Source organism: Onychomys torridus, chromosome 3 (genome assembly GCF_903995425.1).
Source record: "Onychomys torridus chromosome 3, mOncTor1.1, whole genome shotgun sequence".
In the NCBI taxonomy this organism is placed as follows: domain Eukaryota; kingdom Metazoa; phylum Chordata; class Mammalia; order Rodentia; family Cricetidae; genus Onychomys; species Onychomys torridus.
In genome coordinates, this window is record NC_050445.1 from 147,086,928 (window position 1) to 147,114,073 (window position 27,146).

Here is a 27,146-nt window from a genome sequence, read left to right on the forward strand (position 1 = left end):
GAATGGTCACAGGCTCCAGGCTACTAAACTACACAGCCCCATAATGGTTTGAGAGCACTGTGGCTGCTATCCCTCTTTCAACCACCTTTAACCTCCAATGAAGAACTTGTGCGTATGGATATAAAATCCAGAAATGCTATAAGCAAACTGATAAATACATAATTCTGCTTACAGCACCTGGCATTAAGTAGTGTGTAAAATAAGAATTCGACTGTCTGGCCATGTAAGGTATTTTTCTATCAAACCTCAAGAAGCCAGCTGAATATTAGAATATGTTACACAAGAAATGCCTGGCTGGTTCCAAAAGAGAAGCAAGCACTGTAAAGCAATTAATAAGTGCTGCTTACGAGTGGTGATTAGCTCGTTTCTCGTGGTGTGTTATTATTGGTGAAGGGATGCAGGAAACCGCATATAACCACCCTGACTTGGATTCTGGATTTGAAGAACAAGTACTCCAGATTCATCCCCTTCTACTCATTCCGTAAAGTTAAAATCTGATGGACTTGAGGATCTGATGCAAAAATCCTGCCTATTTCAGCCAGCTATCTCTGTGATTCATGTGGGGGAATGACTGGGTAGGTGGAAGCAAGGTGAAAACCAATGGCAACAACCACCTAATGATCCCTCTGCAGTAAGTGTGCCTGGAGGCTCTGCCATGATTCTCTCCTACAAATCACACAGAACTAACGAGAATAATGCAGTGTTTCTTTTCTTTGTTTTCTTATTCTTTGGTGAAACATGACGTCTCAAGCCTTTAATCAGACACTTGGCATTTGCCTGTTCTGCAAATGCAATATTCCTTAATTGTGTTGCTTAATACAATTACAGCACTGTGCTTTGGCCTTGCTGGTCCACAAAACCATGCCAGGACTGAGCCCAGTCAGAACCATAAAAATTTAAATGCCATACATTATAGAAGTACCTCCCAGTCCCTGCCACTATGGGATCAGAACCAATGTAACTACCTCTTCCAGAGGAGTGGTGGTTGGGGGTGGGGTAGAAGGCATCTCACTGTTTCCTTACTGTGGTCTCCACCATATTTATTCCTCATTTTAAACACTCTTTCCCCTTTTCTTCTATAGCATTTCAGTCTGCAATTCCATTAAATATAATAACAGTGTACTCATACAAAGAACGTCATTCTCTAGCACTAGAATCCATTTGAAAGCTACTCGTGGGCTCCAACATTTAAGAAAGCATCAATTTCTCATCAAGGCCAGGACATACATCATATTGGAAGCTTTAAAGTTCAGTGATTTTTGTGCCTGTAGTCTGTATACGGGTTGAACTGAAGACAGTTTAAAATCAATCCATCCTGATGTTCATGCTGCCAATCACACTGGCAGAAACTCAACTCTCTGCATAAACTAGACCCAGAGTGTCAGCTAGAGGAAAAAACCACAAGAGGGTCAAGACCACCACTCATGAGACAAACATTCATAGCCTGTGCCCTTTCCAGAATTTGAGGTCCCCAACATGAGCAATAGTTACAAATTTTAGAATGGCCTTCTGGAGAGAATCAAAGAAAAGGATTCTTTCATGAGCACCAGACTCCAAATCCATGCAAATGCCTCATCCATCCTGTTCATCTGGATCATGCAAAAGACAGCAGGGTGGTCCTAAGCTCAGGGGTGCCATGTAGAAACAACCTCCAAGCTCTAATGCACATCAGTCCCCAAGCCCTTACCCCTTTCTAGTTCTTCTGTGTTAGACTTTCAGCTAGATCGGGCCCTGGTTCTGTACAGGGTTTCACCCATCTTCCTAAGTTCTTTCATGCAATTGGCAACAAGACGCACCGATATGAGGATTCAAACACAGGGAACAGAAAACAGAAATGACAGCAGGCAAGGAAGTCAGCCTGCCAACACTTCCCCAGAGCTGTTGACTCATTACCAGGTGCTAACAGTTTAAAAGACTCCTCTATCCGAAAAAGAATGTTAGCTGCTCACGATCTTAGCAAGTCTCCCTTGCTTGGTGTACAGCACTGGCCACCACTCTCCACCACCAGCACCTACTGCTACCCTACACTATTCTACAAATAGCTGCGGGCTGCAAATCTCCCACCAGCTACTCTGGCCCTGCTTTGTAACACACAGTAGGCACTAGCCTGTTACTCAAGGACAGATGTGCGAAAAGCTGAGCTCTTGGAGAAAGGCTCGGGACATCTTTGGTCCCTGAATTCTATTCATTCTTGGTGGGTTCCTGTGGGAACTGGGCTAACTGGGGAAGGAAGTACGTCCCTAAGGATTGAGCCACTAGAGGCCGCTCTGAGCCAGAGTCTCGTTTGAATGTTCAGAAGGGAAATCGCATCAAAGGGAAGAAGCGCTGAGTAGCACTGGGAGTCATGGCAACACCATGGCTCCTATTTTTAAACTTGTGGGTGAGTGAGCACACCAAGTGTGCGTGTATGTGCGTGGGTGGAGGGATTGGGATGCATCTCGAAGGAATATTCTCTCATGCATGGGTTTTCAGGGGCTAATAATCTGTGATTAGGAGGTCAACAAATTAAACTGGAACTTTGGATGTAAGAATATCTGTTTTAACTTCACTACTTTGGTCGCAGTCACAAAAGACCTTTTAGGTCCTGTATCAGAAGTACCTGAAAATTCTGGATAGCTTCAGCCAGCCTCTTTTTGAATGCCAATCTTGGTTCCTTCAACCTATTTTGCCAGACTCTTGGATGATTCACTTTGTGTTGCCCGAAGAGTAAGTCTAAGCCTACAAATTAAAGGAATCTTTTTGAGGATGCCCCATCCCTCCTGAGGCCAATCAAAGTTGATGCTGAATGGCATTAGTATCTTCCAGAACCCAGCTCAAATTTCCATCTATAAAAGGGAGTTCAAACACCTACTGCATATGCTATCCAGTGAAACAAGTAACTGTCATTTTGTGAAATGTAGACAATTGGCTCCCACCTGCCAGCTCTCTTTCATCCTCAGCAGCATTCTCCCACCTCTGTTTTCCTCCAGTAGCTGGCTGTATCTACGCCTCAAACAAGTCTAAACTTATCTGTCAAAAATGAACAGTGGCCCTGGAGGACATTTGTAAACCAAGACAGAGGTCAAGGTCTTGTTTTGTCTTATCACATTATCCATGACAGCATTTTCAATGTTCCTCTAACCTCTTTGAGCCCCAACAGATTCCAGAATAGAACCTTTGCATCCTCTTTCATTACAAGATTCTCAGGTGTGCAGTAATCATGTGTGGTTTTCCACATGAGGGATGAAGAAATTGGGAACATACAGGGATAGATTAAGAAAGATATATCACCCTTCCTTGTGTGAAAAGGAAGATGCTCACAGCATCATAGGAAAGCATACTTGGTGACAATTAGCATCCCCAGGAGCAGTGTGGACACCTTTAACTTCCATCTACTAGATGTCACTCCCAGGCTCACTCTGGGTCTATTGTGGTCTAGCAGAGGGATGTGTGTGTGTGTGTGTGTGTGTGTGTGTGTGTGTGTGTGTGTGTGTGTTTGTACATGCATACATGTAAGTGTGTGAGTACTATGGAATAATCCTCTTGTACACTGTAAATATTTGTCACTTGAGTTGGTTTAATAAAACACTGATTGGCCAGTAACCAGGCAGGAAGTATAGGTGGGGTAACCAAACTAAGAATGCTGGGAAGAGGAAGGGCCGAGTCGGGCGTCGACAGCCAGATGCAGAGGAAGCAAGATGAGAATGCCATGCTGAGAAAAAAAGTACCAAGCCACGTGGCTAAACATAGATAAGAATTATGGGTTAATTTACGTGTAAGAGCTAGTCAGTCATAAGCCTGAGCTACTGGCTCAATATTAAGCCTCTGAGTCAATTATTTGGGAAGTGGCTGCTGGGTATTTGGGAATTCTGGGGGGGGGGGGGGGCAGAAACTTCCATTACATATGAGTATGTGTGTAAGTGTGTGAGTGTGTTCATTCATTGCACACTCATGTGGAAATTAGAGTGCATCCTTGGTTTTCAGTCCTCACCACCTGGTTTGAGGCACAGTCTCTTGTCCCCTGCTGCGTATGAGCTGGCCTGGAAATTTCCTGAGATTCTCCTGTCCCCACCTTCCATCCTCCCAAAGGAATGCTGGGATTACAGACTCACACTACTGCCCCCAGCATTGTATGGGTCCTTGGGATTTGAATTCTGCATAGCAAGTACTCTGTACTCTACACGTCACACCATCTGCCCAGCACAAGGGAGGAAATTCTTGCTTCTAAGCGACTCTGTCCTGTGGTTTGATGCTGTGTTCATCCACATCGAAGTCATTCACATTTGAGTCAGTCCTGCAGGAAGGAAGTAGTCCAAGGTGGATGGAGAACCCAGGGCCCAGAGCCTCAGACATTTGTGCAATGTGGGTTTGAAACTCCATTTGCAAGTCAAGTATGAACGTGACTGACTCCGTGGATCTCCAATTTTCCTGGAGAAAATGGAGGAGTAAGACCTTGGCCACTACTCTGCAGATTAAATGATTCTGTACAGAGCACTTGGCACATAGCAGTCATTCAATAGCCTTTTTTAAAAAAAATATTTTTTTTAAATTGCTGAAGCTCGTATTTTTAAGTACCAAGCCTCTTTTTTTCCCCACTGATTACAGGAAGTCTTTTATTGGAAATTTTATAAAAGTAAGATAGAGCTCTTGGGCTCCTGAAACCAAGGATAATCAATATAATTTAAGCCTCCATTGATGATTTCACAATGACTCTACTGTTTTGCTACATGGAGATCATTTATACTTCCCGGATGTATTTGAGCTTTCCTCCAAATGGTCTTCCCACTGTGCTTTTCAAGGTCTTTTGCTGGGTTTCCCTCTTACCTCCCCCATTCCAACAGTCCTTTATTAATGCTGTCAGCTGGCTTACCTGATGCCCAACACTGTTTCTGTTATTCCTAAACTACTGTGTTCTGGGAAGTCACATAAACTGGCATGTCAGAGACTACTCATTGCCTAGCAAAAAGGTGTTCTTGATGCTCTCAGGTTCATAGAACTTTGATTGCTATCTTTAACCTGAGCATATTGCTATCCTGGTTAGCAATTGAACTACTCATTTGTCCTTGGAGCTGGTTGAGACTACAGACTGAAGTGAAGTGTGGTAATTCCAGGAATCCCCTAAAAAGAGAAGAATTTGTCTTTCTGCTTCTCACATTAACCTACTGTCTCAGTCTGGAGCTCTGACAGCTACCTTGAGCAGAAGAATGAAGGCCACACCCAGAAGGGAACTAGCAGGAACTGGGTCTGGAAAGTCACAAAGCTACCATGAAGTTCAGGACAGATACCTGAATATGATATATATTTTTTGCTTAAATTGGTATGGACACTGTACAGAGGCTTCAACTTGCTGTCAGTGATGTTAGTTCAAAGTGGTTTTGGCTTTCCTCATTGGTTATCTCTAGACAGAAGAGGTTGTTGAATATGTGACCCACACACACACTGTCACCAAATAAGGGACCAGGTCAGTGTGTGAAGACATAGGAGATATGGCACCGGAGGGATGCAGATGATGGTCCTGTATATCCTGTGGAGTCAGTATTTTCATTAATAATCTATATCACAACTCATCTATCTCACACACACACACACACACACACACACACACACACACGTTCTAATTTTCCTATCTACATAGACAATAATAAGCAAGAATGTATCCCACTCCTCAAGCCCATGTAATAATTAATTACATTCTGATAGCCTTCTATTGTGCTATGTACCTGGCTTAAGCAAAATAAAATAAAACAAGACATCTATGCCTTATTGGAAATGTATGAAGCAACTAGATCACTGCGTTTTCTCCCCACCCCTTTTTTCTTCCAATATTGGGACTGAACCCAGAGTCTTGTGCATGCTAGGCAAATGTTCTACCACTTAGCTGTATATCCCCAGCCCAAGCATCTTCTTTTTTGACCAAACACCAAAAGCCTTTGGTTATCTAACTACCATCTTATAGTCATCAAGACTTCTTAAAAACTAGAATCAAATAAGAAAGGAGCTACTCTATTGAGATTTATTGGAGGGGGAGTGAATTCTATCTTAAAGGGTTCCTTCAAATTCTATTCCATAGTCAACACAGTCTTAGCAATAGGAAGAACTATGTAAATAATACTATTTTACCTACTTCTCTTGATGATGCTCAACTTCATTTGAAACAAGCACACACATGTGCTCACTGTACATGCAATAATCACATAATGACTCTGGGTGTGTGCATGCAAGAACTGCACAATGGTCAGTTATGAGTACAGAAAGCCTTCAAAGCCCTTCAGTGAAAAGCAGCTAAAAAGAGTAGAAGGGCAGTAAAAGATCAATGAACAGCACACCCTCTAGAAAAAAAAGATGAGAGAGGATAAAGGAAGAAAGGAGGTGGGTGTGAAGTGATACTGAATGAGGAGACGCAGCCGGAGCAGTGACGGAGCTGTGGGCAGCCCCCGGCCGGCTGCTGCTGCTGGAAGCTGGACAAGAGGGAAAAGACTTGGGCAGCAGGGAGCCCTAATCTGTCACCAGCAGTTCCTCCATGTGTGACCAGCCTACCCAGCTTGGAGACTGGTGCCAGGCCGGGTGTGTTCACCCTCCAGACACTGCCAGAAGATGGTGTGCCACTGGGAAAGAAAACCTCAAAAGCCCAGGAAAGGCTCCTTGCATGCAGCTTGTACCAGCCTACCCCTTCCTTGGTTTCTACCCAAGCAGTAGCTACAGCACTTAGCAGCCATCCATCCCGACAGTTCATTTTTTCCAAATCCATATCGGGCACATCAGATACTAGTAAACCATCTCTAGGACATGATCATCTACGCCCCACAGTCTGTACCATCAGAGAGGAAGCAAAGAGGAAGTCTGAAATCACTATTTGTCTAAAACACACAGGATCTCATATGGAAGCAAAGGCTACAAGCCTAGCACTACTCTCAAATGTTTGCCCAGCTAACCTTGACTCAGGTCCAGCCCTCACTCAGGTTTCCAGCCCATGTCCATAGCTATAAATGACAGTCGCCTAGTTTCCTGGAAACCCCCACCCAGCAATCTTTATCCTCTGGTGGGAAGAGAGAGCAGACAGAAAAAACAACTCCCACGCAATCTCTGAGTAATGTCGGCTTCAGTTCTCATTAAATGTGAATGTATGCCTAGTCTGGGTTAAGAAGCAGAGGAACAGCAAGTGTCATCGGGGTGCAGTCAGGCCAGGGCAAAAGTTAACAGTCAATGTGGGATCTTGGGTCAAACAAGTAACAGGCTAACACTGCCACTGCCCCAGCCATCAAGACCCCCAGGTTCTGGGCCCGCCAGCCTCTAATGGTTAATTACCTCTTAGAATCTATTCTCCATTTCATAAGATGCATCTTTGCACCATTCACCAAGAAGACACAGATGGAGACAAGCTGGATTAGATGAGCACCAGTCATGCAAAGGAAGGCCAGGCTTTCCACAATGCTTCATTCTGAGCTGCACAGGAGGGGCTGTGCTGCAGGTCAACAGACAGATGAAGCCCAGACCTGCCACAGCTGGAGGTCCCTGGGCTTCAGGTTTCGTAAAAATATATAATGGTTAAAAATTCCAGCACTGAGCAGGCAGAGGCAGGTTGATCACTATGAGTTTGAGGCCAGCCTATTCTATATAGTAAGTTCTAGGCCAGTTATTTTTGCTATTTGTACATTCTCTCTCTCTCTCTCTCTCTCTCTCTCTCTCTCTCTCTCTCTCTCTCAATAATGGTTCCTATCTTCACTCATGCTCTTACCTAATATGCATTCATCTAACTTATCATCTGTTATTCTAGGAATACAAGCCTTAATTTAAGACAAAACATGAGGAATTTGAAATTGACTAGAAAACGCAAGTTAGGAAAATTGTTAAAGACAAGTTGTAGGCAGGTTGTCTGTTAAGTGTCATAGAGGAAAACAGAGCAGTAGAAAGGGACAGGGGATGCTAGGGAGGATGGGAAGGACAGGACACACTTTTTAACGTAGTGAGCAGTGGGTATTTCTTGAGGACATTCGCTTTAGGGCTGTTCTATAAGTCGAATATCATGATTCCAAGTCTGCAATAAGAACACTCATATTGCCTGGCTGCTGCATACTGTGTTTCAGTGTGTACAGGATGCCTCCCCTCTTAGCCTATCCCATGGGTTCCAACTCTGCACTTTCAGAGACAGAATCTCTCTGCTAAGTGAGATCTACTTAATCTACCAAGAGATACCACCCTTCTCTGCTTCTGTTTCCTCTCCCAGAGTGTTCTATTCTTTTCTTTTTTTAACATTTTTTTATTATATTTGTGTTTTGATTTTACATCAGCCATGGGTTCCCCTGTCCTCCCCTCTCGCGCCCTGCCCCCACCTTCCCCCAGCCCCTCCCCTCCATTCCCATGTCCTCCAGGGCCAAGACTCCCCTGGGGATTCATTTAAACCTGATGGATTCAGTACAGGCAGGTCCAGTCCCCTTTCCAGGCTGAGCAAAGTGTCCCTGTGTAAGCCCAAGGTTCCAAACAGCCAGCTCATGCACTAAGGACAGGTCCTGGTCCCACAGCCTGGATGCCTCCCTAACAGTTGAAGCTATTCAATTGTCTTACTTATCCAGAGGGCCTGATCCAGCTGGGGGCTCCACAACCTTTGGTTCAGAATTCATGTGCTTCCATTCATTTGGCTATTTGTCCCTGTGCCTCTCCAAGGCTGTAGAGATGGCTCAGCCGTTAAAGGCTAGGCTCACAACCAAAAATATAAGTGTTCTATTCTTTCCCATAGACAGGGTAGCATCGTATCTTCCTATAGGCACACAATGTCCTTGTTCCATTGTTCTCAGCGAAGTAGAACATTTGCCCTACTTACCTTCCTCTTCACCTTGACCCTCTTATAAGTCACTTTTTAAAGAAAGAGAAAGGACAGAATGAAGGCAAGAAATGGAAGAGGAAGAGAGAAATAAATAAATTCCACCTAGGCCATGGGTAAATTTTAAATTTTACAAACATACCATAGAATGAAATAATGATCAAGGAAATAAGTACATAAGGGCCTGGATATTAAGCATTAGTGGATATCTAGGAGAAAGCAAACAATCACTTTGGGCTGGAGAGATGGATCAGCAGTTAAGAGCATTTCCTTTTCTTGCAGACAACTGGAATTTGGTTCCTAATATCGATGTCATGTGGGTAACAGGGTAACAACGTCCTGTAACTTCAGCTCCAAGGGATCTGATGCCCTCTTCTGGCTTCCTCAGGTACCTGCACTCATGCACAAACCTTACATATAGACAGACACACATGCAATCATTTAACTAAATTTTAAAAAATTACTTGACTGGAATAACCATTTATGTATGTAAGATTAGGGGAATAATAGACTAGAGAAAATAATAATTTAAACAATCATTACACCCAAATATACTTCATATCTGCTTTGCTGTGCCTGCAATATAAGCATTGAATATATCCTTTAGGATAATTAATAGATCCTTCAGTCCTGTTCTCCAGTTTATATGCCCTCTTAAACCACTGAGGAGATAGTCTCCCTTCTGGTATACACAGGTAGCTCTTGCTTTTCAAAACATTTCATATGAAAATGCTTCTTTTAGATCCCTTTGTGCCTTTGGTTGACAAGGTTAAGGACCACTACAGCAGCTCCTCCACTTATAACTACACAGTCACATAAACTCTCACCTGGTTAACATGTGGACTGGATTAAGCTGTATAAACTGAATACATATATTTGCCTTACTGTGAATCTGCCTATGCTTTGTGCTCAGTGAACACTTGATAGCAACTAAAATGGAAATGACCAATCCGCTCTTCTTCATACTGTGTAAATCTAATGGTTTCAATTCTTTGTTTATTTCTTAACTTCCCAGCACTTTCCAGGCCAAGAGAGTCAAGTGGGCATCCCCTGAGAACAACCAGCTAACACAGTGATTCCAAAAAACTGGGCATCTACCTCAAGGTTGCAGGAAGATTATATTCATCACAGCTCTGTTGATAAGGATCTAATGGTGCACCTTTCTCCATATCTCCAACTCAAGTCACCATCCCTCACTCCCCAATGGCCAAGCCAGGAAGAGTCAAATCCGGCATCATTCACTGAGAAGGAACAATACTGGGAGAGTGTAGAACCAGCATTGAATAGGAACTCTGAAGACATTGGGGAAAAATCGTTAGGCAAGATTCATAAGAGGATGGCTATATTAAGATCCATCTATCTCAAATAGCATCTGCTCTTTCTCCATGTTCCACATGCTGCTGAGCAGAGAGAGCAGAAACACTGGGTTCTTGGGATTTAAAAAGAACACAGAAGTAAATGGCAGGTGCACCATCACTTGGGTGACAGAAACGGACCATCAGTGTACTAGCCATGAACTCTCCCTGGGGAAGGGTAAAGGAAGAAACATTGACCCATGCCTACTAGTAGCTGGCAATTCTTCTCTAGCTCAGGAACATTGAGATAGGATTGAAACAATGAAGCTAGTCACTTTCTTCCAAATGTTTCAGATGACCTGGTATCAAAAATCTTGTAGACTTTTCTCAGTAGAGGATCCATCACTAGCCGCAAGAAATTCTCTAGCTCTTTCAATCAAATGAATTTCCCAGTTGGAATAAATCCCTCTCAGCATGCCTTGCATTATGACAGGGTATTGTACTGTATTTACTAATAAGACATAAATGGATGTGACATGGTTCCAAAGAAAATTAGTTCTTATTAATGTACAAATTAGAGTTGTTAGATTAGCAAGTAAAAAGCCAGGAGGCCTGTTAAACTTGAATTTCACATAAATGACAACTATTCTTCCAGCAGAAATACATCCTGTGTGGTATTTGAGATGGACGCACACCAAGATCATATGGTCCTTGTTTGTTCAGATTTCACTGAGCTCTTTTGCTTTCTTTTTTCATTCGTGATTTTTGAGACAGGCTCTCACTAGATAACCTAGGTTGACCTCAAACAGTCCTGTTTCACCCTCCCAAGTTCTGGAATTAAAGACATGACCCACCATGCTTGGCTTCTGTGTTTAGATAGGTAGGGAGATAGGAGATGGACGAAGGGAAGGAAAGAGAAAGGAGACAGAGGTGGGGCAGAGGGAGAGAGAGAAATAGTGAACCTCTCCACAAAGAATCACCAGATCTCCAGCTAGTATCTTAAGGGTTTAAATTACTACTTAATAAATAACATTTATATGGTGATCTTAAATGATGTAAGGGTCCTCTCTGTGGATCATTTTTTAAAACTCTTCTTGAATTTCTAAATACGTGAATCATAAGTACGCATCTGTCTTTGAGATTCAAGCCCATCAGATAATCCTCCCTCCCTCCCTTCCTCCTTCCCTCTCCCCCACCTCTGTAGTGTGTGGTATGTGTGTGTACATGTTCATGTATATGTGCTGTGTATATAGGTACACCTGCACATGCTTACATACATGTGTAGAGTCCAGATATCAACATCAGTAGTCTTTCTCCACCACTCCCGTAGTTTTTGAGACTGGGTCTTCCCCTAGATCTGGGGCTCTGATTTGGCATGACTAGCTGTCCCACAAGCCACAGGACTCTCCTGTCTCTGCCTCCCCAGTGTTAGGATTACAGGTACTCACGGCCATGTCTGGTCTTCCTCATGGGTGTTAGGGGTCCAAACTAACACTTTACTGAGTGAGCCACCTCCCTCGTCCCTCATATAATCTCTTATTCTGGCTCATGAACTCGGGATGGAGAAACTTACTGCACATGGGAAGAACGCTGCAATCTGGCTGGACATAAACAAGGCTGCTTCCTCTTATACTTCAGGAGGATAGAGCTTATAGGTGAGAAGAAAAGCCCCTTTCCTGGTCTCCATTCCTAACATCCTCTGGCATCTCGGATGAACCTACCTCCCAGAATCCTCCAGGAGAACCTATCTTCCTGGGCTGTGGTTGAAAAAGGAGCAGTCCACCAAAGGGACCTTCTTCCTCACAAAACAGCCAACCATTTGCAGCTATTTCCTTTGCAAAGGTTTCCTGCTGTGGCTAAATAGTGAGGCCTCTTGGTTTGTTATTGAAAAGAGTGACCCTAATGAGACCAGAGCTCTGAAGAGGGGCAAGTCTTATTTCAGGCTGTGAGAAGAGCAAAGACAAAGAGTGCCTAATTGAATCCCTGGGAGGTCTCCAGACATCCATGCCTGGTGACAGTACCTCAGGCCTGAGGATACCTCTTTATAAATCCCAGCTAGTTAATCCAAGCCTTTCTGAACTTGTTTAAAATAATCTACTAAAATATCCCTAGCAGAGACTTCAAATTGGAGCCAAGAGCCACCAAAAGCTATACTTGCAAGGAAAGGAAAAGTGAAGACATGGAGTGAAGCGAAGGATTCAATGTATGGATGTCAAGAACCTGGGAACAGCTGCCTAGCCAGCAAGCAGACAGAGGAAAGAACATCGGAGACTGAGGCAGGGGAATATATCCACAAAGTAGAGAAGTAGGGAGTGCAGGCTGAAGCCACTGCCTGAGTAACACATTGAAAACATCAGGACAGTGGACCCTGTCTGCTCAGCTCTTCCTGCTCTTTCTCCTCCTCCCTGGAGCCTGCAGCTTTGCTCCATTGTGTAAGTCCCTGCCTGGCTGCTTCTAGTTGGCGACACTTGAGGCAGTGGAAAGATGCATTTGTGGCTCATTAGTTTGTTTTTGTCTTCCAGGGAGTGATATTTTTGAGACAAGATCGTATTATAGTGTTGTCTAGGCTAGTCTGGAGCCCACTGTGAAGCCAAAGTTTGCCTCAGACTGGCACCATGAGCTCTGAGTGTCCTCCAGAGTGGCACTGGCTCATCCTGACTTAGCTATAAGGAAAGAGTGCAGTTGAGAGCTGGGGAGATAACACAAGGCCTTTCAGACCCAAGAGATGCTGAACAAAGGTTAAGCCAATGGTGGGCTCAGGGTGTGGACAGAGCCCATGTTCCAGAGGTGGCATTTACATTCTAGTGTAAGATGAACTAAGCCAGAAATAATATACCTGAAGGTTGCTCTTTGCGCTGGGGGAAGGTTTTAGACAAAACTGGGCAAGCTTGAACTATGTTTACAGGCTTTCCATTACGTCCCCTTGATCTGTGCTCTTTGATAGATGTTTGGTCTCAGTAGTCCTTGGCCTTTAGCTTTGGTTTTAATCAGCAAATACTTGGGAAGCTAACATGAATCAGTGTGAACTGAACACTAAAAATAACAGAAGAGTGCATGGGTCTACAGAGCCAATTCAACAGGAAGATTTCTCCCCTTGGAAAGAGCGGCCAGCCGCCACCCCTCTCTGTAGAGTGGATGTGTACTCAGACCTGGAGGACTCAGCTCACATGCTTCCCTGTGTCACACACTGTGTTGGAATAAGGACAGCAAAATGAAAAGGGCAGGAAGCTGCTGCTTGCTCTCCTGGAGCTTTTTTAAAAGGTACCTTCATTAAGAAAGCATTAGATTTAGTGAAGGCATGTAATGTGGATGTTAATCCAAGGTTTAGAGTTATCTTCCCAGGGGAAGTCATGACCAAGGAAGCCTAAGAATTGACCAGCACTGGGCAGGTAGATGACATGTGCATGTGTTTACTGGTGGCAGAGGGCCTGCTAGGGGGTGTTCAAAACAGAGTGAGGAGGACTAGAGTCATAGTTTGGTGGCAGAGGGTTTGCTGAGCATGCCTGAAGCCCTGGACTTGATCCCCAGCACCACATACACATAAACTGGATATGGGGGTGTACAGCTGTAGTCCAAGGAAGGAGTCAGGGTTATCAGGAGTTTAAGATCATCATCCCTGGACTACATTAAAAATTCCAGCCCGGATGATGAAACCCACTGACAGAGAGGGGAGTTGGAAGTGAGAAAGACTGTGGTGTTTTTTATAAAAGAACAAATACAGTGTCTTCATCACTCTAGGAAGGTCATGTTGACGGGAGAGAAGGCATGAGACAGTTTTGCCAAGACAGGCAGGGCCCATGCTGTGTAAAACTGTATAAACCACATTAAGGAGATAGTTCCTTATTAGAGCAGCAATAAAAAACCATTGGAAAGCATTAAGCAGGCAGGTGATGAAATCACATTCCATTGTAGATCACTCTAGTTGCAACACAGATTGCAAAGGAGCAGAACTGGGTGCAGGGGAGGCCAATGCAACACAAGAAGATGGGCCGGAATGCTGCATGAAAGAGGAAGACACAGAGGTGACCTTCCAGAGATGCTGGGAGCCTTTGATCCATGGAAAACAACACCCTGGGTGTGGAAGATCGGCGACACACAGCACTGAGGAGATCTTGGAATTTTAGTTTCATTAATCTACTAATAGGATACATCCCAGATAGTATAAATTTGGTTAAAAGATTGAAACAGAGTGAGAAATGAGATGAAAAGTTCAGCTTTGCAGACATGAGTTCCCAATAGCTATGGTATCAAAAGAAATGTCTTATCCAGTTTAAAATGCAAGCTGAGACTCAGGGCTGGTGGTACAGGCCTGTAATCCCAGCTACTTAGGAGGCTGGGGTGAAACAACTTCAAACGCTGTCTGTGCTACAGAGAAAAACCAAAGCCAGTCTAGGCAACTTAGTCAGATCACAACTCAAAATAAAAGAAAAAAGTGTGTGCATGTGAGCTGAGGCTATAGCTCAGTAGCACAACACTTGACTCACACAGGACCCTAGGCTCAATTCCTAAAACGTTAAAAAATGTATGAAATATGACCAGAGACATAACTCAGGGAATATGAAGACACTGAGTCTGACACCAGTAGTATAGAAATGAGCAGCCCTCAGACGAAGCCCCGAGAATGAAAGAAGAATGTACCAGGGAGCCCAAGATGGGGAAACCTGAGAGAAATTGGGGTCAGCCAGGACCCTCTGCACCACCAAGGGATGGTGGGAGAGCGGAGCTCACAGCAAAAGGACATTGTGTTGAATGGTCACTGCCATGGCCATATTACAGCCGCTTTTCATCTGAACTCTAAAATAAAAGCTTTGTTTTGAGTTAGTAGATCTGCTTCCCTCCAGAGGTTAAATACGGATATTCACGCAAACTTTCAGCAAAGGTGGTTTAACTTTCTCAGGGTGCATTCTAGTATTTTATTTCATGAGCTGGATGGCAGGTGCCTGAGGATGCAGTGCTTCTGAAAAATATTCTGTATGTCCTATTTAAATAGTTCAAAATAAATCTTTAAATGGATTGTTCAAAGCCTACTGGTGAATAAAGAAAGTTAGGTATTGAACAGCAGTCATAGCTACATTTGTATGAAATTATATATTTAAACCCATATAGGTACAGATGTCTAGCAAGATGTCCAGGATGATTCTTAACTAACTTAATAATTACATATGGTTAGTTGGAGTTCAGGTCATTTAAATTTTCTTCTTTGTGTTCTGTTTTGTTCAGATCTTTATACCCTACATACATAGCCATTTTACCAAAATAAGAAAATCACAAAGCTGTAGTATAAGACCCCCTTCATGTAGTCGGTCAGCACTCCAGGAGGGTGTAGCACACTCAAGAATGCCTCAAATGAGGAGGTCAGGGGCTCAGCATTCCACGGGTGGAGTTTTGAATGTGAAACATCCCTCCAGAGAGTCATGTGATGAATACTTGGTGGTGCCAGTATTTTAGCAGGTGGTAGGAACTTTGGGAGGTGGGTCCTTTCTTGAGGAGGTAGGGCATATTTTTGAAGGATATACCTTCGTGTTTCTCTCTGCTTTGTGTATACTCTGAGGTAAACTGCTCCATCATGGTGTCCTCCTCCTGCACTGCAGGCCAGAAGCCATGGAGCCAGCTCTCATGGACTGATGTCTCTGAAACCATGGCCCAAACTATCTCTTCCCTCCTTTTAAGTTGCTTCTTTCAGGTATTTTATATGAGCAAAACCAAAGCAACTAAAACAGAGGCCTTTCTTTTGGTCTTGCTATAAACCAGACTTAAAGGTGCCTCCACCATAGCGTGCCGGCCTGTGAAAAGAGACAGCGCAGGAGCAAAGGTGAGGAGAACACGTCTAGTTCTTTAAGGGAAGAACACCTCGTATGCTAATAGACCCACGGAGGCTGTTCTCCACTCCCCTGATGCAACAGCTTGCCAAGGGAAAGTTGATTCCGCTGCTGTTCCTTTTCCTGAATCTATTGAAGGGAACAGAGGTGCCTGGGTTAAATTTCAAGCTGATCCACTCACAGTCTGATGGAAGACAATTTATGTCTATAAACCTTATTCTCATATTGTATAAAATGGAAATGAGTTTTTAAAACTCTGACTAATGGGATTATTTGAGAGAGTAAATGAGGTAAAATATGAAAACTCTTATACCACCATCTAGCACACAGTAAGTACTCAATAAATGAGAGCTGTGTGTGTGTGTGTGTGTGTGTGTGTGTGAGAGAGAGAGAGAGAGAGACAGAGACAGAGAGAGATAGAGGGGGGAGTGAGAGAGGGACAGAGAGACAGACACAGAAAGAGAGAGAGACAGGGTTTTATGTAGCCCAAGCTGGCTAGCTTCATGCTAAGGATAGCTTTGAACTTCTGATCCTCCTGCCCTATGTACCGCTGCACCAAGCTTTATGTGGTGGTGGGAATAGAACCCAGGGCTTTGTATGTGCCAGGCAAGCACTCTACCAACTGATTTGCTGTTTCTTAGAATAAGAACACAAAAAAACAAGGTTTAACTGAAATGCTCTCCGACCATGACCAGGTGCCGTTTCAAGCCTGGCCTTCAGCTTGTTGCCGCCCTGAACCACCTCTCCCTGGTCCATCCCCTTCTCTCTGGTCCTCTCCATGATCTCTGCAGCACTGCCCCACACTTACCTATTCAGCATGTTAGACTGGTAGATCCTCTTCTCGTGGGTGTTGTAACAACTGCTCTTGGGCTCAGGGATGAAACTGTGTTCGGACAGCATGTCGGAAGCCGCAGTGGTGATGATGGCAATCCCATCTCTCACTCTGGCAGGAAGGCCATAGTCCCATTCGTCATAGGACACAGAGATAAGCCCGGTAGGGAACTCGGCGGGCACCGTGTCTGTATCCCCCGCCACCAGACTAGGCACAATCCATGTGTAGCCATAGCCAGTCAGCCCGACCGAGTTGGCTACTTCAAATATGTAGGTGGCTTCTTCCTTCGTGCAGTAGAGAAGGATGATGGGGCTCTGGAGCTTCTTCAGCTGGTTCTGGATCTTCGAGTCGCCATCGTCTAGAGACATGTCTAGCAGGAGGACTTCCTCCAGCTCCCAGCCCACAAAGCTGTTCTCGATAGTACTGCGGATCTTGTTCACAAAGTCCTGGTAGCCAGGGAAGTAGGTGGTGACAATGGAGAAGATGTACCAGTCGTATTCTTCCATGATGTTGAGCATGACAGAAGCTTGCTGCTCAATGGATGGGCCAAACTGGAAGAACATGGAGGACTCATCCTAGAGTAGTCAAAGTGGGAGAAAAAGAGAGAAATAGAAAGATCAAACAAAGAATCCATGGGGATTCTGAAGCAACGGCATACAAAAGTTCATGTTCATCGTTTTTTCCATAGAATTTTTCATTTTCAAAATTTTCAGTAAAAAAAAATTGAATGTTTTTTGAATTCTAAGCATTTACAATACATTCATTCCTAAGAGTATTTCCTGGCATTTGGGAAAGGAAACAGCATCGGTCTATGAGTCTCTTTTGTCTGAACTCCTCAGGGTCTTAGCTTAAGATAGCTCCTCAAAAGGAAACACATTGATATTTACACAGTAGAACATCAAATAATCCAAAAGTGGAAAGAAGAGTCCAACGCCTCATGCCAGTCAGGTGAGTTGCCTACATGCACACAGACACAGACAGACACACATAAACACACATGCACACATATACACACACACACACACACACACACACACACACCATTTCTCGAGGACTTTAAATTTCTGGGTGTGTAGATTTATATTATTCAGCACCAAAATGAATAAACTAAGGTGCCATGGGTCTGCCCTTAGGCTTATCTACATGGCTGGTGTAAGCAACACTCACACACAATGGACCTGAAACTCAGCTATGGAAACCAGCGAGAACATAAAGGTGTTAGTAACACAAAACCTATAGTACTGGAGATTGAAGCCAGGGTCTCATATGCTATGCTTTACCTCTGAGTCCCTCCTCCTTGCCACAAAAAAAAAAAAAGTCTGATATGGGTTCTCACTCAGTTTGCCAGACTGGACCTAGACTCACCCTATAGTCCAGCAGGATTTGAACTTGGAATCTTCCTGCTTTGGGCTTCTGAGTAGCTGAAATGACAGGTTTGTATCACCAGGGAACACCTATTAGCATTCTTGATTAACCTAGCTTATTCTCTAACTGTAGCTCTGACAAGAAGATCCACAACTTAGAGCAAGGTTCAAACAGCACCTCTAAACCAAATATTAAAATACTGGTAGCTAGACTCTTCGTGTGGCGTGCTTGATTTTAGAGCAGCCTACAGGACAGGGCTTGTTTTCTGACCCATATAATGTCACAGGTCTTAGACTCATCTGTTTACTACACAGACACACACACATGCACACACATACACTCACACACACACACACACACACACACACACACACACGCACAGAGCCAATTCTGAGCATCTTGTTTTCCTCCCTTTCCTTCTGAGGGAGAAGCCATTTTAAATTCCTCCCATTTTAAGCTGCACTTTATCTGCTGTTTTGCCATGTCAAAGCCTGTAGTTCAGCTCCACCTTATAGCTACAAGAATCTGAATGCACAAAATGAACAGGCTCTCAGCCTTTCCCCTAATCCATTTCCTTGATTTGTTTCTGGTAATGGAGTCACTTTTCTCAGTCTGTGCCCCCACCTGCCATCTGAGGGCCTCTGTCCATTTTGAAATAGTCTAGGCTAACACAATTGCCTCTCTCTTCGAAGGACATTTCCTCCCCACTCCCAAACATCCTGGCCTTTAAAGTATAGTTATGAGAGACCAAGAAAATTGGGCTTTAAGCAAAATTATATAGCGATTTCTTAGTTCAGGAATAAATAGTCAAGAAACAGCCAAGTATTTCTCGAGTGCCAACTATTGAAAAAATACAGGCTGGAAAATACCCTACTTGTATCCCAAGACCCTAGTGGGGCAGTGAGAGCTTCCAGTCCCTCGGCTTTGCCAGAGTAATGTGTGCTTCCCAAGCTTGAGCTGGTGACATTGACTCTATCCTATCCAGAGTGGAGGAGATGATTGCCCAGCAGTGTCAAGTCTTCCTGCCAAAGGTGCAATGCTGCTCACCTTTACCGTGCCTGTCTCCTCTGGGCTCAAACATACAGCCAGAGATTAGCTCCAAAAGGCTATAAAAGTCCTAGAAGTAGGGAGGATGAAGCAACAAGAATAGATAGCTAGAGAAAAAGGAATTAATTTTGACTAGAATAATTAATGCAGCTTGTGTGCCTTTTCCAAACTCCAGGCTAGTCCCTGCCCTTGGACTTCCCCTATAATACAAGGCCTGTTCTTCAGCTGTAGGTTATAGCTCTGATGTGAAGTAAGTGTTGTCCATCTCTGTTAATAAATCCTAACCTCCAAGATGAGAATAGGATGTGTTGTCTTTGAGGGATCAGAGGCTTTACAGGCAGAGATCTCACAAATGGGATTAGTGTCCCTATAAAGGAAACTCCAGAGAGCTGCCTTGACTATTCTACCTCAAGTGGACACAGAAAAGCTGCCTCGACAAGCCAAAGCAGAAGTCCTCACTAGACACCAAATCTGCTAGCACCATGATCTTGGACTTCTCGGCCTTCAGAATTATGAAAACTAAACTCCTGTTGTTGATATGCTGTCTCCTTTATGACATTCTTATAGCAGCTTAAAATGACTAAGACAAGTGGGTATTTGAGACAATAAAGCTTAATTATTCCAACACTTGTCAGGGACCCGCAGAGAACCTCAAGGGAAAAAGACAGAAAAGAAAGCCCACATTGACAGAACAGCTCATCTAGAATAGATGCTGCTTTGAGGAGATAGTGACTTGATTTTCTTGTAAACATGGTCTTGGAGATTCTCAAGTGGGAAATCTCATCCTGTGAAGTTTCCACAGGCCCAGTGGTTGCACACAGTGAAAATGTTTCTAATATACTTTAAGATATACAGGACCTAGGGAGAAGATCCCAAGTGCAAATGAAATAAACTGACCTGTTCTGTGATGGGTGAACAGAATTTAGTCACTAGGAGAATCCTGAATGCACGCAATGTCCCACATATGGTAACACCATATTTGGCTCAAATACACAGCAAGAATAAGATTTGCAGAAAACTCATAGTTACCCATCTCAGATGGTCAGTGTTAATGATATTGAACTTAGAGAATGAAAAACCTGTTAGAGAACAACTTGACCCTCTCTTCTTCTGGTCTTCTCTTCATGCCTCCCCACAGTTATAAATGAACTTGTAAAGACACTACCAGCTACTATGCAAAAAACTAATATATAATGAGAGTGAGAAAAGAAAATTTAACATGGTAGTATCACACACCTGCTGCACTCTGAGCACGCATTCTAATTCCACCATCATCTTCTAACTCCTTTTCTATACAACCCCCATCAAGCCCACCCTACCCATCCTGTATTGCCAATCCTTTTTATTCAACAAGGATGTCTTCTACAACCATTGTATCTGCCACCAAATCAAGTTTGGTGAAGCCAAATAGAAATCAAGAGGTAGAGTCATGGCTTGGGCAAAGGTTTCCTGTATAATGAGGGGTATAATGTTGCCTATTTAGTTGATATATCAGGCTGGTGTACAGTGGTCCGTAATAGAATAGCTCTTTTTTTCCAACAAAGCTTTGATCTAACTCTAAGTTGCAAATGGTGACAGGCTTTGCAAATTATAGCCTCTGCCACAAATCAGAGCACAATATTCATATGTGCATGGAGTGGAAAGTACTGGTGGCCAGCCACACATCCATCTTTGCAGACATCCAGCATACACTATGATCACCCACTAGTGATCAAGGATGAAGGACAGAGACATAATTCTGTTTGCAGCTCACTCTGCTTCCCCATGAACATTTTTATCTCTTAATGATATTACAAAATGTTGACACTCAGGGGTCCTTGGAGCAGCCACCTCCCCCAGTGAAAATTCCCAGCTAAATTTATTGCATGAATGCACTTCAACTTGCCTTGAGAGCATCTTGAAAGTCTTCCTGCATAAAAGGCTGCCCTAACTGAGATGGGCAATTAGCACAGGGGAGGTAGAATTGTACATTAGACCCCATCAGTCTACAACCTTTATACTGTACTTCCATTACATTGATGTTCACAGTGTTTATTTGCTAATAAGAAGAAATAAAAAGAAGTACTTTTACATCCCATTATCAGCCTCAGAAAACAACTGCCTGAAGAATTAACAGCACAAGACATTTTTTCATCATCCAGATCCCCTACTGATTCACTTCTGAAATAAATAACTAAGCATCTCAATGACCACAGTGCCCATGGCAACAGACTTCATCTCAGTACCCTGTCCCAACATGCACGCCACTGTCTCTCAAATGAAATGAGCTATTCATCTACAATTAAAACCTCTTTCTGGAATACAGAGCCTTGCATGATTGGCTATCAAGGTGTATAAAGTCCTGGCCCCTTTGCTCTAAGTCCAGACAGCTCTGAAGGATCTGTGTTGCTTCTGAATTCCCCCAAGGTTAGTAAGAGTATCCGTTATGACTGCATCACCTGTACTTCTCCTTCACATCAATAGAACAATGAGTAAGATAGAAGTTACACTTTTTTTCCTGAGACTGTGCTTCATTGAACCCAAAGCTCACTATTGGCTAGAGTGGTTAGGCTGCCCCAGGAATCCACCTGTCTTCACCCATGTCCCAGTGCCAAGTTTGCAGAGGCATGTAACTATGCCCAGACTTTTACATGAGTATTGGGATTCAAAACCAGGTCCTCATGATTGCATCACAGGTGCCTTACTGACTGGGCCATCTCCCTGACTCTCAAATGTGTGTGTGTTTTTAAGAGCAGGATCTAGTCTTTATTTACCTATGGAAATCTTAAACAGCACATACATACATACATACACCCCCCCCAAAAAAAAAGGCTCTGGCTCTTCAATACTGTTACAAACAAATTTGATTTATGGAATGGGAAGTTGACAGAAACAATCTTGATCATTGAGTTTCCTATTTCTATTCCGATGGTGCAATTCTATGTTATTGGAATGAGGTAGGCGTGAAAAGTCACACTCAGGCTGCACTTTAATAAGAGGATACAGTAGTAGGTAGCCACACTGACAGAGAACATTAGCAGCACTAACACACACCCATTTGCTGAAAACTCAGAGTGCATCATCTTTGTTCATCCCCAATCTCCTTTCTTTCACTCTTTCTTAACTGGATATTCAGTTCTTGCCACCCACTAGTGTGACATGATCTCCTTTACCCTATCACCATAAGAGCTGCTCAATGGCCCAGCCACTTCTGCTCCACCCCTCTTTCATTCTCCATTCAAAAAGAAGCAGGGTGATTCTTTTAGAACTAAACCATCATGCTGCTCTCTACCCCAGCCTCCATAGCTTCCCTATTCACTGAAAAAAGCAGCCAATGCACTTGATTTGGAAACTCTTTATCCACCAGGCCCCATGTCCTCATATTTCATCTGCTCACTTGGCCTGAAACACTCCAGCTGACCAGGCATCCACGGGGTTAACATGTGCATCTTTCTGCTAAAACCTTTCTTTCTCTGGACTGGAGAGTTGGCTCAGTGGATAAAGTGCTTGCTTGTTCACACATGCATACACCACACTCAAACATATAGTAGATAATTAAATAAGTAAATAAATAAATAAAATTTTGCCTTGTCAAAGGCTGCAACTTTAAAATCTATTGTAAGCTTGCTGTCTTGGTTACTCTTTTTAGTATCTTAACATCTTTTGCATTATTCTTGAGACTTCATAACATCATAGGGATAATGACTCTGCTAGGGCATTTGGGTCATTTTACATAGAAATATATGTATATTAATTGTATAGGGTGATGGGTTTCATTACGACATTTGCATTCATGTGTGTCACACCCTTTTCTTGTATTCACCATTTCTTACCCTTTCAAGTCCTCACTCTTCACCCCTCCCTCCTCGTCCCTTTCCTTCTCTTTGTGCCCCTTTTACCTTCACATCTTACCATACATTTTCATCTAGATTCCACATGGGAAAGAAAGCATGGGTAACTGTCTTTCTGAGTCTGGCTTATCTTGCTTAACATGATGAGCTCCAGGTCCAATTCACTGCCAATGACATCTCCTTCTTCATGACACCCAGGTTGGTTCCCACATCTGACTATTGTGAACAGTGCCACAATAATCATGGATGTTCAGCTGTCCATGTCTCACTTGAAAGTTCAGCAGCTATGCATACCCTGGGGGTGGCAGAGCTGGATTACAGGGCAGTTCTAACTGTAGTTTTCTAAGGAGCCTCCATATAGATTTCCACAGGGGCTACACTAATTTACGTTAGTCTTTAAGGGTTCCCTTGGAGAGGAATCTGTGTCTCTGAAAGTCTAGATCTGCTAGGATTCCGCTGATAAATCTTCACTCTATCAGACTTAGAAAGCCAGGATAAAATGATGGGACAAGAATCCAGATTACCTCCGCAGCTCTGAAAGAATTCCTGAGTGTCCTTTCAAATTTTGTCTACATTCTCAGCAGAGTCGACATGACATAAGGGATAGATAGAATCTTTGCTTCCACACTAAGGGGAGAACTTTCTCTACCTGAACAGCAAGAGATCACTTCCTCTGCAGACCACACCACTATTTCTTTTCAGCTCACCAAGGCTGGAGTTGGCTATCTAGGATGAGTTTGAATGGTGCTGGTTTTGTGTGCCATGCCTTGCAATATGGGAATATCTCTGATCTTCTCCAGCCTCACCATTGCTTAGAAATGTCACATCCTAACTACACAATAGAAGCTCTGGGTGGAGGATCTGGAATTTTCCCACCTGACAAGTGCCAGACTTATTTTCTTTAAAGCTCAGGGCATAAAGAACACTAAGCATCCAAAGGTCCACACACACAAACTCCAGCAGTTTGGTCAGGCTCCTTTAAGAGCTATTCAGGGTAATAACTCCCTCCCTTCTATGCCAACATTCTTGTTCTTCCAAAGTTAAGTTTACTTCCTCCTGGAACTTCACCTCATTCTCCTCCCTGATTGGCATTCTCTGTTTTGCGACCCTAAAGGTAAGCCACTAGAAAACAACTTGAAGATATTCACTTTGAGAATGTCTCCTCCGTTTCCCATCCTAGGTCTCAGATAAGTGTGTACCCAGAAGGAGCCTATGAGGAAAAAGAGAGAGAAGAAATACAGATTCTGATCCCCATCCCCACTAGAATACCCAGCTTAGCTCCTGCACAGAATCAGAGGGAAGGGCTGAGAAACACAAAGAGAATTGCTGGAGTGTGCTTATGCTCAGTGATGTACCAGGACTGTCAAAATCTTAACAAGGCTATTCCATTTCATCTTAAATTAAAATCCCTCTTTGTGGCCTCCATTCCACAGATCAAAACAGTTCTCTGATGGGCTGTATTTTTGTTAAAAGGCCTCTTTTCTACAAAAGAGCAAGCTGATGAGTCTCAGCAACAACCAGGTTCTGTGATGGAAGAGATGTATTTTTTTAATTGGGAATTTCATACATGCATATAATGTGTTTTGATCAAATCTACTCCTACTCCCTTATCTCCAGCTCCTCCCCCACCCTCTTTACTGCTTCCCCTCCCAACTTTAGTCCACCCCTAGCTGACATGCATTCGGCAATAGATGTACTTTTAACTGAATGAGGAGGGGTGAAGATCAGAAACTAGCAGCTTTGGGCTGGTTAAGCATTCAGGCTTTCGAGAAGCAGTTCAGCTGAGATTTATCTGGATAAGGACTCACAGGCTTCCAGTCTGAGGAAACAAGATCAGCTGAGGAATTGGCAAGGTGAGGTGGCTGTGGCTTGTTCTGCTTCTCTGATCTTCCAGCATTCACCCCAATAACTGGCCTTAGGTTTGATTTTATTAATAAGTACCTTTAAGATTCATGCTACATTTAGCCAATGAAGTGGGTAAAAAATAGTGTAAATATTAACATTAATTAGAAAATAAAGTCATCAGTAATCAGACTCAACTTATTTAGAGAAATCTATTAAAATTAAATGTGTTCCACACTTATTCCAGTGTAGACATGGGCAGAGACAGGATATAAAGAAAGGTATCACAATAACCAAAACCTAATTACTAAGAAGGAAAACAAACCACTTCTTATGAAATGTGAAACACTAAACCCCAAACACTTATGCTATCAAAATCTCTTCATTTAGCTTAAGCCAAAAGGGTAGAGTCCACAGAACTGTGATTGCTGCTAAAGAATAGGGTTAAGTGCAAGCCAGCAACATCCCTGACGTACAAGCAACATTTTTCAGAGTAAATATGTCGACATTTGCCTCAAACAAATTACCATTCCCAGCTCCTCATGTGTGTTTGATCGGAACATCACGTTCCTATACAGAGGGGAACAAGGCTTTGACAACCTTGAAGGTCTTCCACCTTTGGATTTGATTGAGTGCTGGTGCCTCTTGTAAGGCCAAATACAGCAAAAGCCCTGGTTCTAGACACACTGACTATATTTGTCCCCATGGGTCTCTTTAAGAATCCCTGGAAAACAAGGCTCTTTGTCCTCTGCTTGCTCCATATGGAAAGAGCATAGCAACTAAGCATGGCTAACTTCTGAATGTGGATCAGTCACACTCAGTTGGTACCAATTAACAAGCCGTTGTCTCCGATGGCTAAACCCAGCAAGAAGTTTTTTGAGAAAGTTTTTTTTTTTCCTCACTAAACATCAGGGATTAATTTCTCTGTGTCTCTGGTTTGGGAAGAGATTGCTCATTCATTGCCGACAGTAAAGTACAGGTATTCCCAATCAAAATGGCTTAGAATGTATCCACATCCCTAAACCCAATTTGGCCATCTGTCTTACTCAAGGAAAGCATTTTGAATTGCTCTAGAAATGAAAATAAAATAGCATACAAGAAGGTGATTTTGGTTTGGTTTTGTTGTTACTGTTTTTTAATACCAGCAACAACTTGGTGGTACCTGCCTGCCCAGTCTCATTCAGAGGACTAAAACATTCACCAGCAGGTAGATGCCTGATAATATTGAAACCAGGACTGGCCAAGAACCACCCTCACAACACCTAAAGCTTGCCATGAGCTTGGCTGGATATTCTCGGCCACCTAGATTAAGCCTGTTTTCCAGTGTACCTCCATGTGCATATGACCAGCCCAAAGGACTAAGTTGTTTCCTCATGTCCTGGTTTTTATTCCAGTCTCTGCCAGATGAAGAGCTCTATTCAGAACCTCCAACTACTTTGCATGGTTGCTGACAAACTGCCTAAAACCAGTTCCTTACAGCGACAGAGGCCTCTTATCTCTCAGCTCCAGCTCCTGCTGCACAGTGAGTGAGGCCACTATCAAGTTACTGATGTCAATGTGTTTGCATTGATTTGTGACTTTTGAAGACCCCAGCCTGTGGACCCACACCAGGCTGAATGACATCACAAGGATTACCTGGTCTCCCACAGGATGCTGAGAGTTGGTGACCTCTGCCCTGTGGCAGGCAATCCTGTGTCAGAGTTCGGTGTAGGAAAGTTCTCTGACTGTCCCTCAATCCATTGTCCAGATCCATAGATATCATAGTCTCCAATGGCATAAAGATGGCATTCCAAGTTTGACATCATGTGTTGGGTTAGCTACACACAAGCTTCTCTGAATTGTGTTGTTCTCACTGTTATTGCTGTTTGCTTTAAACAGAAAACCTCTCTCCTTTTCCAGAATTATCTAATGCTTTCTTTGACGGTTCATTCTTAGCATAAGGTATCACTGAAAACTGAGTTCAGATATCCATGGATCAGTAAGATGGTTCAGTAGGTAAAGGGACTTGCCACTAAGCTTGACAACCTGAGTTTGATTCCCTGGGACCCCACACGGTAGATAGAGAGAGAGAGAAAATCAACTTTCCTAACTTGTTCTCTGACCTTCACATGTGTGCCATGGAACAAGTACACACACACACACACACACACACACACACACACACACACACAAACATAAAGGGTTTCAGAATTTCTAATTTTTTATCTTTTGTTGTCTATCTGTAACTCTGATGGGAATGGCTACCTAGAGAATGTAAACAGGGACCATGTGCCAGGCAGATGCCAGCTTTCAGCACAGGGAGACCCACACTAAAACTAC

At 43.3% G+C, this 27,146-nt stretch overlaps 1 protein-coding gene across 3 annotated transcripts in view; it reads right to left on the bottom strand.

Moving 5' to 3' along the window:
- The window catches only part of Grin2b (glutamate ionotropic receptor NMDA type subunit 2B), a 446,827-nt gene that overhangs the window by 176,132 nt on the left and 243,549 nt on the right, over positions 1 to 27,146 (bottom strand). For all 3 annotated transcript variants that reach the window (XM_036180998.1, XM_036180997.1, XM_036180996.1), the window contains one exon: positions 16,720 to 17,318. In XM_036180998.1, coding sequence (XP_036036891.1) covers positions 16,720 to 17,318 — 599 coding nt within the window. The remainder of the gene's footprint in view (positions 1 to 16,719; positions 17,319 to 27,146) is intronic.